General features: G+C 37.4%; 1 protein-coding gene across 3 annotated transcripts in view; it reads left to right on the top strand.

Annotated features, from left to right (window-relative positions):
- dtnbp1b (dystrobrevin binding protein 1b) overlaps positions 1 to 20,581 on the top strand; it is a 46,085-nt gene extending 25,504 nt beyond the window's left edge. For 2 of the 3 annotated variants that reach the window (XM_065294466.2, XM_073812687.1), the window contains 3 exons: positions 14,164 to 14,322; positions 15,962 to 16,105; positions 18,800 to 20,581. In XM_065294466.2, coding sequence (XP_065150538.1) covers positions 14,164 to 14,322; positions 15,962 to 16,105; positions 18,800 to 19,074 — 578 coding nt within the window. In that variant the 3' untranslated portion in view covers positions 19,075 to 20,581. The remainder of the gene's footprint in view (positions 1 to 14,163; positions 14,323 to 15,961; positions 16,106 to 18,799) is intronic. The other variant, XM_065294480.2, reaches the window with a different exon arrangement.
- The last annotated feature ends 39 nt before the right edge of the window (positions 20,582 to 20,620 follow it).

The following is a 20,620-nucleotide window of genomic DNA, read 5'->3' as shown; positions in this document are numbered from 1 at the left end:
GATATTTTTCTTACAAAGCCACAGTGATTGCCCTCGGGGGGCCTTTATTAACCCACTGGAGATGTTGATTACTTCTGCGAAGGATGGATGCACTTTTTTGGGCATCAAATCTGAAGCACCATTTACTACCATTATAAAGCTTTGAACAGCCAGGACATTTTCTAATACAACTCCCATTGTGTTAGTCTGAACAAAGATAATCACATACATCAATAATAGCTCGAGGGTGAGTAAATTATATGGTTCTTTCATTTTTGGGTGAACTATCCCTTTAAGGCCGAGTCCCGAGACTCTTTCGCAGAGGTTCAAAGGAGAAACATTTGTGATTTCTCTTGAGATTTTCCATGTTTTCGCTTGACCTTCATGTTCTTTTTGAAGTCTGAGAGACCCTGAGGCAAACAAATCATTGCCCCAGTTGTAGTCTCACTGAAACTGTAAATACACAATGAATAATAAATTAAACATCAAATTCACAAAATTATTGAAAACGAGTCCTGAACATTAACACGTTATATAATATGTGTTATATATAAATGTTATGATACCATATAATAAATGTTAATATAATAATATATTAACATAATTCATAAAATAGGTGATTTTCACAATTATTATTCTTATTATGTTGAACAACTTTTCAGGGACCCCTGGACAGAAGTGACACTGAACAGAACAGTGAATTACAGTATGTTATATTTTATTTAAAGTCAGATATGTGATATTTCTACTTGAATAGGTCAAACTATTGTTTAAACCCGGAAGATGGCATATAAATGACAAAGCTTAACTGTGGTTTAACAGTGAGTTTAAATGGTAAATGGATAGATCACCCAAAAATGAAAATTTTGTCATCATTTACTCCCCCGTATGAGTTTCTTTATTCTGTTGAATACAAACGAATACAAATGATGGTAACTACACAGTTGACGGTATCCATTGACTTCATAGTACGAAAAACAAATACTATGGAAGTCAATGGGTACCATTAACTGTGTGCTCACCATAATTTCTCAAAATATCTTATTTTGTGTTCACCAGAACACAGAAACTCATACAGGTTTAACATAACATAAGAGTAAGTAAACAATGACAGTATTTTCATTTTTGGGTGAACTATCCCTTTAACCTAGAAGTACATTGTAGTGGATAAATGATGATGACACAAATGGATTACAAATCATTTGTCATGTTTCACATTCCCAACCTGTGCTAAACAGGCAAACTATTAGCATGCAATGTGGGAGTTTCACTCACTGAGGCATTTTATTAAAAGTTAATATTTAAAATCAACTGCGTGCATCCCATCACCATGAGATCATCACACATCTGCATCTTTGCATCATCAGAGATGTGCAAGTTTTCAGAAAGGAAGTCCGCTTTAAGACGCACTCCAAACCTAACATACAGTGTTGTGATTATTATAATCTGAAATACAGAGAAAGATTTTTCCTTAATATTCTCCAATCATGAGTGTGAAGAAATGTGTGTTGCACATACACATCAGTCACATGATCACGTACAAATCGTACTGTGGTATGAACTAGTAAAGCAGCCTGGATTGTAGTCAGCTCTGCTCTATTTTCCATATCCAAGCACACAAAACCGACCTTAAGATGCGGCTTTACATTTGCATAATCCATGGAACGAATCAGGTGGTAAAACAGCGCAGGAAGTGCATGCAAATAAACAACACCAATGCAATCAATTCCAACTTATTCGCCAAAGCTTTACATTTGCATCTGAACTCCTCCACGGTGGTGTGAAAAATGTTGGGCCCCCCTCCAGATTTCTTATGTTTTTGCATATTTGTCACACTTTAATGTTTCAGTTCACCAAACTAATTTAAATATTAGTCAAAGATAACATGAGTGAACACAACATGCAGTTTTTAAATAAAGGTAACACAAATGTTTTTAGAGACAGTGGGAACAGCTAAAGTATTGTTTATTAAGGGACACAATAAATGCAAATGTAAGTAAAGGTGGATGTGAAGTCGACTGAGCTCTGCTTTACTCAGTCAGCGGATGAGCTACAGTCAAATTCCCTCTGGCTTAAAAATGCCTTGCCAACCACAGTCTGCTTAACCGTATCAGTGTCTTTTAATAATTTAACTACGACCAACACTTAGGCACACCGCTGTGACTGCTGTCTGAGAGACACAATGGGCTCCAGACTAACAAAACGATGGCTCCCTCAGAGTCGCTTGACATGTTGGTATAGCTCAACTGGTAGAGCGTTGAGTCAGCAGTGGAAAAGTTTATGGGTTTTATTCCCAAAGGTAACACATATTGATAATATGTATACTTTATATGCACTGCCAGTCACATTGGATAAAAGCATGAGCCAAATACTGAGTCTCTCGGCTTGAAAATCCTTTTCTTTTTGGATGCAAACTTATGATTTTCAAGTACTGAGCTATTTGGACTCATTTTTGAATGACTTGATTTTTGTACCATCACGCGTGGATTGAAACATGCGCATGATCCAGTTTTTGAAGATATATAATATAGATGTAAACATAGATGGTTGTTTACAATCAATCCAGACGATTGTAACATGTTATATACTGTAATAGAAGAGCATTTGCAGATTTTTAACATGTCTTTTAAAATACATATTGTCCTACAGTTGTCTCTGTGGTGAAATGTAGGACCCCAAACGTTTTAAATGATTTCAGACCAGTAGCCCTCACCTCTTTGGTGAAGAAAACATTCGAGAAGATTGGAGATATTGTAGCATGTAGAAGATAAGTTAGATCCCCTCCAGTTTAGAGAAGGGAGGGGTGGGACAAAAAATCAGCCCTGGCATTTTGGCCCAGACCGGCCCACTACATGAGATCACAAATACCACCCATCATTGTGCAATCTTGACTACCAACTCCATATAATGATTAAATAGAAAAGTATAAGAGCTGACACGTGACATTACAATAAATGCAAGCACGTCAACTCGGTTCTCGTCTCTTATTTTGACAGACGCACACTGACGCTGCATGCTTCATGAAAATACCCGAAATGTTGTGATTGGGCTAGCCAAATATCAAATAAAAAGAACCAATGGGCTGCTGATTAGGCGTCTCCTGGGCGGGTCTGTCCGAAAAAAAAAACATCTTATGCAAACTTTTTGGAAAATGCAGTACATTGCCACCGCGCCTTTTAGTGCCATTAATGAATTATGTAAAAACTGAAAGGAAGAAGGAAAGCAATGGGACGCGATGCGCGATGTACTAGTGTTATGGGCTGGTCAGACAAAAAAGAGTGCAGCGTATCGGCCCAAAATGTATGTCGGCACCAATGGGAAATTGCCCGGTCTGCCAGATTGCCATTCCGCCCCTGAAAAATACACAATGCACAGGCCCAAACAGACCACGGCCCACCAGGAATCTCCCGGTAGTCCCGATGGCCAGAACATGCCTGGGGATGGGGAAGATGTCATAACAAGTCTTAGAGAAATTGGAGATGCCAAAAACAAGGCCATGACTGGCTTTTATTGATTTTTCATCTGCATTTTAACCAATTTAAATTAAATTTTTTGCATGTGTGACCACATTAAGCAAAATCTGATGCCCTTGCAAAAAAAACATCTCTTCAGCTACTCTGTCCTGTTATAGCAAATAATGATTTAAAGACTCTTCATAAATACAAACCCCAGGCAGGGCTATGCAGCGTGCCACCCCAGTTAGACCCCACTTCAAATAATCTGTGCCATGCTAAATCTCCACATGTTATGACCCCTCCAGATGCATTAAAACATCTGTCAGCCCATTGACAAAAGCCAAAGTGACAGTCGGTCATCAACAGCCCTGAGCCTGTCGTTTTCTCAGGCATGCTACTCTTTTCATTTCTGACATGTTGCCCTGTCACACAACCTGCTAATGCTACAGCTAATCAAGAAATATTCAAGCTAATTAAATTCGGTCTGTACACTGTGCTCTTTATAATGTAAGCCAAGGCTTCATGGTCAGTAAGTTTTTATAATATCTCTTAATTTGTTCTAATGTACACTTTCAGAAAAAATGTACAAAAGTTGTCCTGGCACGGTACCTTTAAAATTAGGTCCTAATACCATTTAGGTACCAGTATGTAGCTCTGAGGTACCAGCATGTTTCTTAAAGATACCAATGTCTACCGTTTAGGTAAAAAAGTGTCATTTTTGAAAAGGTACCACCCCAGTGACAACTTTTATCTATTCTGAAACTCTAATGGAGACATTTGTCAGATTTACTCTAGAGCAGTGTTTCCCAATTGTGGTCCTTGAGTACCTCCTCCCAGGATGTTTAAGATGTCTCCTTATTTAAAACAGCTGATTCAACACATCAGCTTGTTAGTGAGACATGTTAACCATTCTGTAAGGAGACAGATATGTTGAATCAGCTGTTTTTAATAAGGAGACATCGAAAACATTCTGGAAGGGGTACTCAGGATTGGGAATTATTACTGCTAGAGTTTTTTCTTGCTTATGGGTACACTACAAAAAATTGTCATTATAATATTTTTAAACAAATCTTATTCAGGTTTTCTGTAAACTCTGTGAGAAATCTTTCAGCTGTTTTACAGTGCCTAAACTGTGTTTTCACTTGGAAACCTGGAGGATGATTTTATGTAGAAAAGAGTCAATCACAAAAAATTCCTTTAGCTGAGTTTTCACACACAGGGTCTCATAGACTTAAAACTTCTTCCAATTGTGTGCACAAATATATTGCCGCTACTATACATTTGGCCTCAAAAATAAAATAGTAATGGGTTCAAATGGCCGGCACTATGACTTACCATTGTGGATTACGCATTGTTTTCTCCATTCTTTTTATTAATATTTATTTACATTTTTTGACTGAGTGAGCAGTTTAATGGATTCCTCCTGGCTGTGTCATTTGTTATCTGGTAGGCGCATATTTTATTATGGCCTTGGACTTTATAGATGTAATGAAACGTCTATTTGCTTTTGACGGTAGCCTTTCAGTCTGCTGAGAAAAACAGCAAAGCCAGTTTATTCATAAACTAGCTGTTTTTAAAGGAACCGTCCGCTTAAAAATTCAAATTCACCACAACCTGTTTTCCTTAACTAATGAGGACTGACGAGACGAGGGAGTGAAAAAAATAACTCCTTTATTTTTAACGCCTTGTATCTAATAATCTCCTTTTAGACAGCCTATCATACTGTCAGAGTACATTAGGGTCTATCATATCATATTCTGTGTTAAGTGGTATTTGTAGTCTTATGATACTAAGACACATGACACAATGCAGGTAATGGTAACTGATACCCATGATGGATACTCACTATTATACTCATGTTTTTAGCTAGTGATTGTACATGCTAGCCTCATTCAAGTTTTTATTTAAGAGCACCTATTGTCCAATTCAAGTTTTTACATTTCCTTTGGTGTGTAAGTGTGTATCTGTACATGTTAACGATATGCAAAAGGTACAAACTTCAAAGTAAATGATGATGCAAGTTATCGTCTCCAATGTAAATCTCTTTTCTTGGACTACAACAAACATGGATTGTAGGCAACAGTTTACTTCCTGGGATTGGTGATGTAGACGAGACCGACATTATCATAATTCCTCTTGCTTTGGACTCAAAACGTCACAACGTACGGATTAGCTGTCCAATCAGGGACACAGAGCTTTACAAATCCATGCGTTCAGGAAGAGAGTGAAATCTAGATAAAAATGTACGGTATGTGGAAAATAATGTGTTTTTTAACCATAAACCACGCAAACACATTGTATTATACCAAATACACAAAATAACGTTATCCAGTTATTTTAGCAATGAAATAGGTGCTCATTAATGTTGTCTTTAAATCAAAATTGGAGTGTTGTGGTTTTAAAACTAAACATGCGAAAAGAATGCACTTAAAATGTGCTTTATATTGGTTTTATCTTTTGGGAAAATGGACTATTGGCTATTTAATTGGTTTCTGAAGAAAATTTTTGTAGCTTAAAGTAGGCGTTGCCTGCCATAGCCATCTTGGCCACGTGTCACCGCGAATCACTCGCGGATATCCGAAAATGGGTAAAGAGGCTGGACGTGGGTGAAGCTGAGGTGGCTGGTTGCTGAAACCTCTGCTGGCTTACGTAACATTGTAATAGTTATAAAACTTTATTTCATTACGTCACACATGATTTTTGAGTCTTGTCGGATTGATTCGCAACGGCAGTGGAGTTAAAGGCGACAACTCCCATCATTTAACACTTCTTCAGAGTTTTATCAAGCTATGACTTTGTTTTGTTTGTCTACCAGTGTAAATTACATACTGTGCCTTTAAACAATGTGCATTTACTTAAATTTCTTGGTTAAAAGCTGCATCAGTCTTTAAGCTTGACACATTTCTGTTAAATTGCTAATTAAAATTTGGCGCAGGAAGGCTCGCAGCACAAAGGCATCGTCTTGTACAATCTGCAGGTCTTTGTTACAACCTTAATTTGCAACAGTTAATTTGCTTACGGTGACCTTGATACGTTAGTAGACACATCTCGCAATCACCCAGGGAAATGTGTGGGCTGGCATGGGGATGGCACACATCTACTATCGCAGCATAAAGGGCAAACTTCATGAGTCAACTTAAATCAACACTAACATAACATGCACAAGTTTGGCAGGGTAAGAAAACACGACCAGAGGCACAAACTTACATAAACACTAAAATCTATTTTTGTCCTAGTGTTTTCCATTAACCCTTACTTTCTCTTGTCTCTTTCTTGTAGCCAAAGGCTCATCTTCTCATGCATTAGGAGTGGCGTTTATTTACAAACACAAAGACCCATACACATACTGTACAGTGTAAATAAATGAATAATTACCTATTATAGATACATGTTTTTGATTGTGTCAGACAAATTATTTGTTATTAAATCCAAGGTTTATGATTTCTTGCAAAGGCTTGAAAGAAAAATTCAATTTACTTAAAAGAGCTTCAAAGCCCATTTCTGCAAAAATGCTGGGTTATTTTTAAATATTTTGATTTATTTATTAAATATTAAAAATATCACATACACTTACTTGCATATTATGGAGAGACAGAGTGCTACATATTTGTAATAATAAATTAATAATACTATAATAACTATTCATACTATTATAATAATAATTAATATAAAATTATAAAAATTAAATATTTTATAAATATTATGTATTTAATATAATTAATAATTTATACAAATATAAGAAATGTATACACAATATTTAACTAATATTTACAGCATATATTTACAAAACATCATAGTATTGGATGATAATATTATGGGTACTTAAAGGACAAGTTCGGTATTTTAGACTTAAAGCCCTGTTTTCAGATTGTTTATGGTGAAATAGAATGGTTTTGACTGAAATTTGGACATTTGCGGCTGCCATGAGAATTTTCGCGTGTTTGTGTTTCAGCTCAGACCTCTACAATGGGTTTAATGGTGCACTGGAACAATCCTTCCGAAAAATGCATGAAACTTTCGTTTACAAAGACGTGAAACTCACTGAGCGGTCAGGGGTGTTCACTGATATGCTCACACAAAAATCGCTGCAAAAGATGCTTTCCAACAGCTGTTTTAGCATTCGTTGTAAACTTGTGGACCTATTTTTCCAAACGCCTCACACCCGTACATTCTTCCGCTTAGAGCTTGAATAATAGACACTCCAGCCCAGGTGGTGGCGCTAATCCGCCATTGCCAATTGCAAGAATAGAAACAAAGTTCCCGGCGCGGAGTAATACCGTACCTCACAGCACATCTAATACATGTCAATAGACCTTTTTCACAACTTCCGTATTTATGACCGGAACTACGCAATTGTTGCGGAAATCTACTTCCTCCGCAGTCAAGGCAATGTAAAAAGCCGTATCTGTTCCATCAATTCCCTGTTGATGGTGAAGGTATACAGTAGTGGATTCAGGCTATCCGGCGAGACTTATAATGTGTCGTTTTAGTTAACAGTTCAGTAACAGTTATACAGTACTCGCTCTCTACTTACCTAGAAATTTATTGACAAATTCTTCATGGAAAAAGTTTTCCTTCATTAGTCGTGTCACATCAGCAAATGTAATATTTGGCAAATCCGTTAACGAAGTTTTGTAGACTCTTTGATCCATTTTAAACTTGCCCGGGTTTATGTTTTTCTAGTGTGTTGACGCTTGACAGGAACTCCGCTTACACGACGATTACAGTACGTATTTCCGGTTACTGTGAGAAAGGTCTATGGAGTTGGTAAAAACTACGATAAAACCTGTTGGAATGCGTCTTTTGGAGCGATTTTTGTGTGAGCATATCAGTGAACACCCCTGACCGCTCAGTGAGTTTCACGTCTTTGTAAACGAAAGTTTCATGCATTTTTCGGAAGGATTGTTCCAGTGCACCATTAAACCCATTGTAGAGGTGTGAGGTGAAACACAAACACGCAAAAATTCTCAGGGCAGCCGAAAATGTCGCAATTTCAGTCAAAACCATTCTATATCACCATAAACAATCTGAAAACAGGGCTTTAAGTCTAAAATACCGAACTTGTACTTTAAAAAGAAAGAGAGGGAGTGCTTAATACTTTTATAATAATAATTAGTATACAATTATATATACATTTATATAAATGATTATAATTTATATAAAATCAAGACATTTATACACTATATTCAACTTATATTTACAGCATATATTAACAAATCATCATAATATTGGATGATAATATTATGGTACTTCAGAATAAAGAGCGAGTTAGAGAGTCTGCTACCTATTTTTAATAATAAATTAATAAAAATATAATTATTATTAATACTTTTTATAATAACAAATAGTATAAAATTATATACATTATATAGGGTATAAATGTCTTAATTTGATATAATTATAATCAATAATTTATATAAAATTAAGACATTTATACAATATATTCAACTAATATTTACATCACATATTAACAAATCATCATATTATTGGATGATAATAGTGGGGTACTTAAAAATATTGCATGATAGTGAATGATTATAATCAAATGCCATATTGCAGTAAAATTGTTTATAAAGAAAGCATGATGTTACCAAAGTGTTGTATCATTTATATTTATGTATTTTTATCTAAAGACTTATAGGCTATAAGCTATACATTTAATCAGTAGCCTGCATTCCCTGAGATTGAACCGACATTTGTGCTGCAAATGCAACTCCCTACTAGTCGCACTGCATGAATCTTTTTATCCCAAAAATGTGAGAGGTAGTGTTTTGTTAGTAAAACATAGCATTTGATCATATAACAGACTATATTGTAAGTGTCAGTAGCTGTCCCATATGATATTTTAGATCATTTCTTTCCAATCCCACAGGCTCTCTAACATGACTGTATCCTCTCTATGACTCTAAACACCCACCGGGGGTAAAATCTCATGTCTGAATGCACTCAGTCACTGATGTTCACGTGCTTGAGTTTTCAGTCAACACAGATGCAGTGCTGTTGTAAATGAGCTCTTGAGTGCATGATGAAGTGGGCGAGAGCAGCGGGCAACTCGTGCTCACAGCGTTTGTTGTTTGCTTGTTGCTTGGTTACCTGTTGAACATCGAGCATCGTTATTGGCCCACTCAGACCTACATAATGCTCATGGATAGCCTTGAAAACAACCAAGAAAGGAATATCATCTGAAGTCATGGCAGTCAATGCACTGTTGGAGTTCATCTAAAATTGTTGTTTGGAGAAATTGACAGAAGTTATGACTCACCTCTGGACTTCAGTGGTTATTTTATATCCAAGTGTCATGCATCACTCTGACCTGCAAATCTAAAGGCCATTTTCATGAGGTTGCTAGGTAGCAAGATAAGAAAGAAGTGTAAAGAGATAACATTGAAAATAGTGGAAGCAAACGAAAGAGGAGGCATGTAGCAGGCAGTAGTGTATACCTGACTTTACGAGGCACTATTATATAACTATATGATTGAATCATATTAAAGTAGTAGTTTATATGCTATATAGATACGAACACGGTTCGAGCAGAGCTGATCTCTTTGAAAGAAATGTGCAGTTAAAGTTTCAGGCACTGGTTCGCTTGAGGTTATGGTACTTTGAATGACACCGCATTAGATGAAGCATGCCACAGTCAGAGACGCAGGTGTCACCACACAAAGAGTGAGAAGAGAAGCTGGTGTGAATGACTCTTTACAACAACCCATATGGGGAAGCAAGCACGTCATCTTCTGCTCAATAGTGCCTGTGCACGCGTCTGTTGTTGCTATATTCCTACAATCTGTCATTTTTAAATTGATGAACATTGATGAACGCCATGATAGATGGTCTGTGTGTGTGTGTGGGATTCTGCGAGCAATCATTTATTTTCTCACTGTGGCATGACGCAGTCTATAAGTGGATCCAATTAATCGCCATTAAATCACAGAGTCAGATGAATGCTATCATAGTTATGCCTATTAAGCATCTTTTCTTCCTCTATCTCTCTCTCTTCCTCTCTTCCCATTAAGAGCATTTAGGCCAGCAGCTGCTATACAGTTCATAAGTAGACCAATTTGAAAGTCCACACAAGGCAAAACTGGTATCGAACTTCCAAGCACAAACACTGAGGACACGTGCAAGGAAATAGCCACCTATATGTACCCTCATTTACTGTTCTCTACATTAGTTCACTAATATAGTCCACTTGAATAAATGGAGTGAATGAAAATGAATGTGTGAATTCGGACACTGAGAACACCGGAAGGCTGTGGGTGAAATTTTGTGTCGAGGTGGGGGCACACGCCTCAATAGTTGCTTCTAGATGTTGAGTTTACATCGGCACTGTCCACAAAAATTTGAGGTACCACCACAAAATGGCTGTCTTCTCAAATAGTACACTATTTAAGGGAGCTATCTGTCTAATACTGACATTTTTTTAAATTCAATCACCTCAACAACTCTTGAACAAACACACCCATGTGGGGGCCAAAGGGGTTGCACCTGGGATGATATGTGGGGCCCAGCTAAGTTTCCATGGTTGCCCCACATGTGTTGGCCCAGATGGGCTGATGGTTCCCTTGATGGGCTCCATATAGGACCCTTATGGGTTAACCTTAGGTTACCATTTCTTTACAGTTAACCCTTAAATACAAACATTACATTTAATCCATTAAAATGCTAAAGGTATTACAGTAAATGAACAGAAATCAGTGGTTCATGCTTTAGTAAAGTGGGCCCCATTTAAGATGCCCATTTTGAGCTCATGCTCACCCCTGTAATTCATGTGGGCCCTATAAATGTGTTTGCTGGGCTGGAACCTGTTTAAAATAAAAAGCATTATTATAAACACTTTTTATTATACACTAGAGCACTCCGGTTTTTAGACTCTGTATTTTCTGGGCTCTCTGTATTGCTTGATAAAAACAGGAGGTTTATTTGCGGAGGTCTCAGGTCAGTGCATCCGAAGAGCAGCAAAGAAAGAAGATCCTCTCCGGGGAAATAACAGTCTAAAGGATTTCTAGACCCTAACACAATGTGAACTATCTTTCTTACCAATGAAGGCTCAGACAGCGCTTGAAAAGCAAGATCTGTTTGGACAGGGAGAGAACAGACAGTACATCAGTAACAGCACATATCTCTGACTCATCTACATCTATTAGTCATAATCAAATTATGTCAGATTAACAAAACATCATTTTTGGATGAAGGTACATGCACCTACTGTGAAAGAGTGGACACAAAGACTGAGACCGATGTACATGTTTGAGAATGCAATTGAAATCTTTCGAAAAAAATAGCCACTAATGATTTATGAATATTCCATTTTTATAATTTTAATAGACTTTATTAGAGCTCAACAGTTTACATTTTCAATGCAGCTTCAAAGGGCTCTAAACGATTCCAACTAAGGCATAAGGGTCTTATCCAGCGAAACGATTGTCATTTTCGACAAGAAAAATAAAAAATATGCACTTTTAATAACCGCAACTTCTCGTCTTGCACTAGCCGTGTGATGCGCCAGCGCGACCTCATGTAATGCGCAATCACATCGAAAGGTCACGCGTTACATATCCGGAAACACACATCAGACACTCTTCTGCAGGCAGGGGGAGGGGTGGGGCTGTGTTTCCTACCCTCCACTGCCACTTTCAGAGTGTGCTTGTAGCAGCTAGGAGGCTGCTCAGGTTGCAGCAACAGTACAATTTGTCCAGTTAAAAGTTGTTCTATCACTGAAATAATTTTAGAGACATTATTAAAAGGTAAAAAAACTACATAGTGTTGCTTTAAGAGTGCTTTTTTCTTGCCAAAAATGACGATTGTTTTGCTAGATAAGACCCTTATGCCTCGTTTGGGATCGTTTAGAGCCCTTTGAAGCTGCGTTGAAACTGCAATTTTAAACTGTAACCTGTTGGGGTCCAATAAAGTCTATTAAATTGAGAAAAATCCTGGAATGTTTTCCTCAAAATACTTAATTTCTTCTCAACTCTGACATGGGGGTAAGTAAATTTTCAGGATTTTTTAAGGAGAAAAGTGGAGTATTCCTTTAGGGCTTTAACATGTAATAATGTTTTAACTACACAGATGATATATCAATTTGTGATATACTACCTATACTGCTGTTAAGGGCCTATGTAGTTTAAGTTTATTTATTTTAGTTTTAATTTATTTAGGTATTACATTTTTTTCTTTCCCTTCCTTTCTTCATATGCATGTTTATTTATTTTCTTTTCATTTTGTTCGCTTGTTTTTTTACTCTTCTAAGAGTGATCTGTTTATTTAAAAAAGTTCATTATAAACGGGCCGTTCTGGTCTTTCATTTTGATTGGTTGAAATGCGTTCCAAGCTGTGATAAAATACCCCAGTAACCCCAGGGTTTAGACAGCATTATAGTTTCCTTATCACTGCACCACTATTGCTACGTACTGATTTATGAAAATAACACCACAGTCTTTAATCATATTTTAAATTTTTCAACAAGTGCAGAATTAATGGTGATATTCAGATAAATGTCAATAAATATTGTTGAGTTTTCTCGTCAATTAAGAGTTTTAAGCCGATCCATATTTCCGTTATTATACACTAGGTGGCGATCTTACGCAACTTAAAAACTGAAGTATCCACAAAAACTCACAAAAGTTTTGATGATCGCTTGGAATCTGATCTCTTACAAAAGTGCAATTATCTTAGCTTTTTGCTTAAAATTTGAAGTGTGATAAAAGATAACAAATAAAGGTAAAAGGGGAGGGTCTGCTTAAAGAAGAACATTTTTCCATAAAGGCATTTAACTTTGTAAAAATCATAAGAGATTCTGGCGCTGGCTGGCTTTTATTTTAAAACGCTGACAGGGAAAGAGTTAATTATGCTTCAAAGCATATTTGATCCACATTTCAACAGTTGCACGATATAAATGTTAATGTATAAATTAGATGAATGTTGATTTATGAAAATACACACCCCAGTCTTTAATCATATTTTCATTGTGTCTTTGCTGCGTCTGTTTTGAATGGGAACTGCGCTCTGTTGCAGCCACACTTGATTTTTAAAGGAACTACTTTGTTTGGCGGAAGAGTAATATTTGTACTAATATAATTACAACTTATTTGCTGTGTTTTATTTTATGAAATCCTGCTTTGCAAGTATGCATATGAAGTAACCGTTTTATAAAAGCAATAAGCCCCGTGAAGCAGTGGTGGGGCTTATTGCTTTAATAAAAGCTAAGTTAAAAAAGGTATCATTTTTGATTGCAGGGATTCAATAATGATAACATGCATTATTATGAAGGTAAAAATAAATGTATTATGAGTAAACAAACTACACCTAAATACAGAAGACTTGTGTGTGTGTGAGTGTGTGCGTGTGTGTGTTGCTTGGTTTGTGTATGGATTATTCAAGGCTGTGGTTGCCTGTAGGCAAGCGGTTCTGCTCTTTTATTAAAGAGGTGAGCTTTAGTTCACACACTGTATGTCCTTGCTTTTCAACAAAAGCTTGCTTACAAAACACACACACATGCACACAGTCTTGTGTTTGTGCTTCCTTGAATTGAAATTCCATATGGTGTTCAAATTCTAGCCATCTAAAATACTACTTTACATCCTTTGCAAAATCAAATCTTTCAGCAAGTACTGTTAGATATTTTGAGCCAAACAATATCCATAAGGATTTCAAGGGAAGACAGCGGTAGAGAAAAAGGGACGGTTCAGCTTTAACAAAGTTTGTCATCTTTTCTCTCGTCCTCCAATCACAGCGGAGTTGGAGCTCGAGCATGCTCAGAGAGTACCGGAGGTGGAGCCTGTCCAGCCACAGGTAAAACTAAAAGACAGGCAAAAGTTTTTTGAGGAGGCTTTTCAGCAGGACATGGAGCATTACCTTTCCACAGGATACCTGCAGATCACAGAAAGAAGAGGTGAGCTCACCTTCGGCCAATATAAACAGAAGCTACTTAACTTATTGTTAACATTTATCTCAGTGACAAACACATCTGTTAATAATATTCTTCAGATGGTCTTGTATAAAAAAACTAACCTCCTTCATATTGAATAGGTAAGGATGCTTAACCCTGAACTTAGTGCCCTTTAACATTCATCCCTCTCAATTTGTGAAAATTATTTGTGGTGGAACAGCTGAAAAAGTTGTGTAAGTGACAAAGTGTACTAAAGTCACGAAGCATGTCGCCATAATCATGCAGGCATCGGATCATATGAAGGCGTGGCTAGTCAATAAGAAGGTGGGGCTAGGATCAGATGTCGTCATTAGAAGGGTGGGGCTAAGATCAGCCAGCAGGTGATATGAAGGCGTGGCTAAACATTGGGGTAAGGATTCGTTGTTGTCATTAGAAGGGGGCATAAAATCCTCAACAGGTTATATGAAGGCATGGCTAGTCATTAAGAGGGCGGGGCTAAGATAAGGTGTTAGGAACCGCATAAAACAACAGGCGGATGACATCAAAGTACTTTGAAAGCGATTCAAGAAATCATACAGCTTACGAATCATTATTGTCATTCGCCTGTCGGTTCTTGCGGCGCAGCAGGAAGTCAAACACACCTGGGATGGGGCTAGGATCAATCAACAGGTCATATGGATGCGTGGCTAGAAATTAAGAGGGTGGAGCAAGGTTATAGTCTAAATGACTTGAAATGTTGGGATTAGGGTTAGGTTTGGGGGTAGGGTTAGGATAAAAACAGCCCTCATTTGGTAAGATTTGACAAGATTTTGGCCCTAGCTACATCCCTTCTAGCCACAACAGTGAGGAAAGGATCCGTGTTGTCATTAGTATAATCAGATAGGTTGGGATAGTATCAAGCAACGGGTCATACGAATGCATGGCTGGTCATAAAGAGGGTGGGGCTTTAAAGTCTTTGGCTATTAAGGTTAAAATAAGGCGGGGCTAGTCAATAAATTAATTATTAAGCTGGGGGCTAGGATTGAACAGCAGGACAATAAGAAGGCGGGGAAAGCATCACCCAAATAGTTTTTGGAAGTCGAGTATTGATCAGTCAGCAGATCTGTAATAGGATGTGGCTAGCCGATGCCAATTTAAGGTACCGGGAACACTTCTGAACATTTTTGAGTATGGATTGAACTGGTATTTTGATGTCAATTTCTGTGATACACAGACTGGTGTGTAGTTGTGTTTATACCTCAGTGCTGTGAAAGAGGAGCTAACATCTCTTTCTTTTTGCTGTCCACCTCCCTGTGCCGCTGCGCTCTTATGCAATCTTGAGGTACGCAGTTCACCGACCGCTCTGCTTTCTGATGTCACGCTTACACACGCACACGTGACGGGCATGTCTAACATCGCAGTCTATGTTTGTGAAGCATGCGCTGAAAACATCTCATGACCGCAAGGTGACGAATCCAGGAAACCGTTCAGTAGATCCATTAGGATCTGACACAACAAAAATAGCTTTTTATTTGGTGACTGATGTGGTCACAGAGATGGGAACTCCATGTGTCCATTCATCCTGGACTCAAATCCTTGACGTAGCTCAGTGATTGGGTCGCGAGGTTACAGGAAGTAATGTTGCTTTTCATTTGGTACGCAGAGACAATAGGAAGCATGTCTTCGATGGAGGTGAACGTGGACATGCTGGAGCAAATGGACCTGATGGATATGTCCGACCACGAGGCTTTGGACGTCTTTCTCAACTCTGGTGGAGAGGACAATAGCGTGGCTTCGCCGATGCTGGGTATGTATTCGCACAATTCAACATACCTGCCTACTCCTTGCATCTTTTTCAATTGATTTTTTTACAGATCACGCTCGGCTGATGACGAAAGTGGCGTCCTATAGTGTGGGGGCATTTCCTTATGTTTAAAGAGCTTCATTAACACTAAATTAGGACTGACATTTACTGTGGTCTTCAGCAGAGCACGCTGAGATGACGTCTGCGCTGTTTGATTGGATCTAGAAAGGACAAATAGGTTTTGCTAATTACATTGAGCTTTAGTAAAAGCCAGAGTCTGGATTATACCAGTAAGCAGGACACATCAGGATAGTGGACTACCAGTTTGTCTCTGTGTCTGGCAGACTCTCAACTGAAATGGCACATCATAATGGTAACTGATATAAATTGCTGTATGTAGATAGAAAATCCACTAATGCTTACTAACTGTACGTATACCATCCAAATAATGGACCTCATTTGAAGCACATCACCCATCTATCACTCGCAGCAGATTCAGCAGAATTTGGTGTTGGCATTGCATAAAGCGCTAAGCATTACAGAGCAAACTGAGACAAAGAACACATCCCTTCTATGTCCTCTCTGTCTTATTATTTTTTTCCCTACTATTAAAGTCTATGGTCACTTACTGCTGTGTGTTTAGCATCATTTCTCAAAATATCTTCTTTTGTGTTCATCAGAAAAAAGAAATTCATACAGGTTTAGAACAACATGAAGATGAGTAAATCAGGACAGAATTTTCATTTTAAAGTGAACTAACCCTTTAAGACAAAGCAGCCTCATTAGACATGCTGTCTTGATTCTCTTGTTAATGTGATGTCACACTGATAAGGCCCCACCCACAGCCATTGACTGACTGGTGTACTTTGCCCAAAAGCTTTTCTAAATGTGTTTGTTAGTGCATTGTAGCGCTAATGCGACTAAATATGCTATTGTTTCAGACTGTATTCACAGGATTCAGATCTATTTTTAATAAAAAGCACTCACTGTCTGTTAGTAAGGGAGTGAGGAGCAGTAACTAATTTGCATTTAAAGGTACACGAAATCAGGGTTTTTTGTTTGCACCTAAGGGGCATTTTGGACATGCTATTATAAATGATATGTGGGGTATTTTGAGCTAAAACTTCACAGACACATTCTAGGCACACCTAAAACTTATATTAACTCTTGTAAAAATAGGCGTAATACATACCATTTATTAACTCTTTCCCTGCAAGCTTTTTTTTAAGAAAAAAGTTGTTTTTATGATTTTCACAAAAGTTTAATGCCTTTCAGAAAATTTTCTTGAAAAATATAAACATACAATATATCAAATGTACTGTAAGAACAGACCATCTGCTTTTAAACAAACAACACCTCTCAAATATGGGTTGGTTTTTTAAAAAGACCAAATTTTGAGCAAAAGCTGAGATAATTTTTTTGTGTTGGACTGTTTATAGAAATCAGATTCAGAGCGATCTTTAAAACTTGCACAGAGTTCTTACTGCTTGCCCTAAGGGGTGGCTTCTGAGTTTAATGGGTTGGATAAGAGCACCACCTGGTGGATAATAGCTGAAATATGTATTGCCAGAAAAAGTCGTCATTGGCAGGGCAGAATTTTCTCTTAATTGACGAGTTAACTTGTCAATGCCGGGGAAAGAATTAAAGGGATAGTTCACCCAAGAATAAAAATTCGGTCATCATTTTCTCACTCTCATGTGGTCACAAACCTGTATACATTTATTTTTTTAGGATATTTTGAGGAATGTTTGCAACCAAACCGATCATGAGCCCCATTCACTTCCATAGCTGGATAAAAGAATACTATGGAACTGCTTGATGACTGAACCGCACGTCAATATGAAAACAAAGCCAACTCACAAAGTCAAATACTGCACTGTAAAAAATTTTAAGCTTTATTAAAATAATTAAGTTTAATTAAAGACATTGGATATAAGAAGATGGAATGTTCAATAGATGGGTTGCTCGGCGACGTCATCACTGAAAGAAGAGACGTACCTTGTGTTGTAGGCTGGTAGCGGTGTTTGTAAGTCAAAATGCCAAGGAGTTGTTGCGTGGATAAAAGTACCAACAGAGCCACTGCTGCATGCCTGATGTTCAAGGAGTATTCCACTTTAAAGATGGGGCCCATTGACTTGCCATAGTATTTTTTTCCTATTATAAAAAGTCAATGGACCCCATCTTTAAAGTGGACTACTCCTTTAACATACCAGTAGATGCGACTTTTACGTTACTAGCCTAACATTATAGTTCATACATGTATCACAGTAACACTGCAAAATTAAAGACAGAAAAACAGATCCAACTAAAATCAAGTTTTATTTATATACAAACAATAAAGAAAGCTTCAATATTTAAGGTTGTTGCAGTAGCGACCAGCTCACCAATCAGGCTTTCTGCCTCCTGGATGCGCACGCACCCTGTAATGTTTGTAAACCAGCAACCCATCTATATGGCTGCACTGGCAACGAAAGTCCCGCCTTCTAATTAATTTATAGATATTTTTTATCTATAAAAATACACAACAGCTACAGTACACCTGTGATGCTGTCTATAGTGACTCACTAGATTTTTTAACAGAATGCTCCACTGATGCTGTCTTAGTATACCATCATAAACCATCACCCCCAAAAGTATTATTTTCGAAAAATCTGCATTCCGAGATGATCAGTATGTTTTTTTTTTTGTCTCTTTCAGGGCCAGATTTAGAGTCGTTCACTTCTGAGATCACACTTCAGGTGCCCACACAGGCCGACCTTAGACACAAGCTCGCCTCGCTGTCCTCCACATGCACAGACTCAGTCAGTCAAGACACAGAAGCAGGGGAGGAGGAAGACGACGATGAAGAGGACCAGAGGCAACTGACGGGAAACCATAGCTCTGCGCTTGTCCAGACAGACCGGGAAGAGGCCGAGTTGGATTCAGGGCGAAATTGTCCGATCAAGAACTGTGAGAGCAGCAACTCCTCGTGAATATGTGGAGGACGGACAACAGACTGTGACAGGAAGTGATGTAATAATGAATGTGCTATGCACTTGAGTCCAGAGGAAGAGTGTGGAATTGTCTCAACATATGTTTTTGTGCTGTTCAGTGTACGCCTGATCCTGTGCCTGCCCTCCAAATCCATAAATATCTTTTATGCTGTTGGACATTCACTACATACGGCTGATAATGTTGTAAATACCTGTACATCCATGATGAATTTAGCCTCAGTACCGTTGTTGTCATGGTGAACAGAGATATAAATCGATCAATTTTTACCTTCTTCTCTCAATAGCTTCAGATAAAAGAGATATATCATTGATGTATTCAAAACAGATGTGTATGCCGCGAGCTACATCTCTCTCATGTTTTAAATCAATAATGCTTTACTGGCTTCAGGCTTACCAAAGTGAGATTATGATGATTAGGATCAATATCTCGATTAGGCTTTAGGCCATATTTCAATATTCGACTCCAGATTCAATAAAAAAAAGATAAACAGCAGGCAGAAAAAATCAGACAATTCAGCTTGAATGTCTGGATTTCATTGTATAATGAAAACAAGCATTGACAGCTGTAAACAAATGATGCTAGACTTGCTAGAACGAATTTCACTTTTGGCAACAGCTTTCAACTTGAAACAGAAAATGTTAAATGACTTTGCACCTTTATTCTGAAAAGACCTTTATTCTGAAAATTATCATTTATGTTTAATACTTTCTTCCATGGTCACTATAATTTTTTTCTGATTTTTATTGTGTGTCGGAAATTAAAATTTAACATCATCTACACAGTATAGTAGTAGATTACTAATTGGTAAAATATTAAAACATGATAAACACATACCCTGTGCACCTCTGTTACATGCTAAAATGCTACAGGGCGTTGCTTTTTTTTTCATTTTACTTTTTACTGTGCCTGCTCGGTTTTTTATGTGTTGTGTTCAAACATTTACTATTATTTTTTATTTAAAATCAAAATAAACTTCAATCTTTTGGTCGAATCAGTTATTTATATACAAGCATACACAAAAAAAAAAATGCTGGGTTATTTTCAACCTATCGTTGGGTCAAAAAGGGATCAACCCAACCTGTTGGGTGGTTTTAACTCATTTTTGGGTCAAATCTAAATATTTTCTGGGTTGATAAATATTTCCCAATGGCTGAGTTTGTGCCTTTTTGACCCAATGCTGGGTTGAAAAAAGTGTAGGGTTAAAACATTTTTACATCTCTATTAAGCAATTCATGCAGTGAAAATCAATAGTTACATGGTTGTATAGTTAGTTTTTTTTTGAGAAACTACCCTGTTAGAAAAAAGTACAAAACTATCTTATGTGTCATAAGGTTCTGCTTCATGCCTTTACAAGTATACAAATCATAATATAATGTTGTACCTTTTTTAACCCTTTTTGAGTGGAGGAAGGGGGTGAAAAGGTGATTTACACCTTCAAATTAATATAATAGCATTTTTTTGGTCTATAAGTCTAATTTTGGTCTTGTTTTAAAGAAGACACTTTAACTTTTTATGGAAGTGTCT

This window comes from Paramisgurnus dabryanus, chromosome 19 (assembly GCF_030506205.2).
Source record: "Paramisgurnus dabryanus chromosome 19, PD_genome_1.1, whole genome shotgun sequence".
Classification (NCBI taxonomy): domain Eukaryota; kingdom Metazoa; phylum Chordata; class Actinopteri; order Cypriniformes; family Cobitidae; genus Paramisgurnus; species Paramisgurnus dabryanus.
The sequence above is the reverse complement of the archived record's forward strand: the minus strand, read 5'-3'. Positions and strand labels throughout refer to the sequence as shown.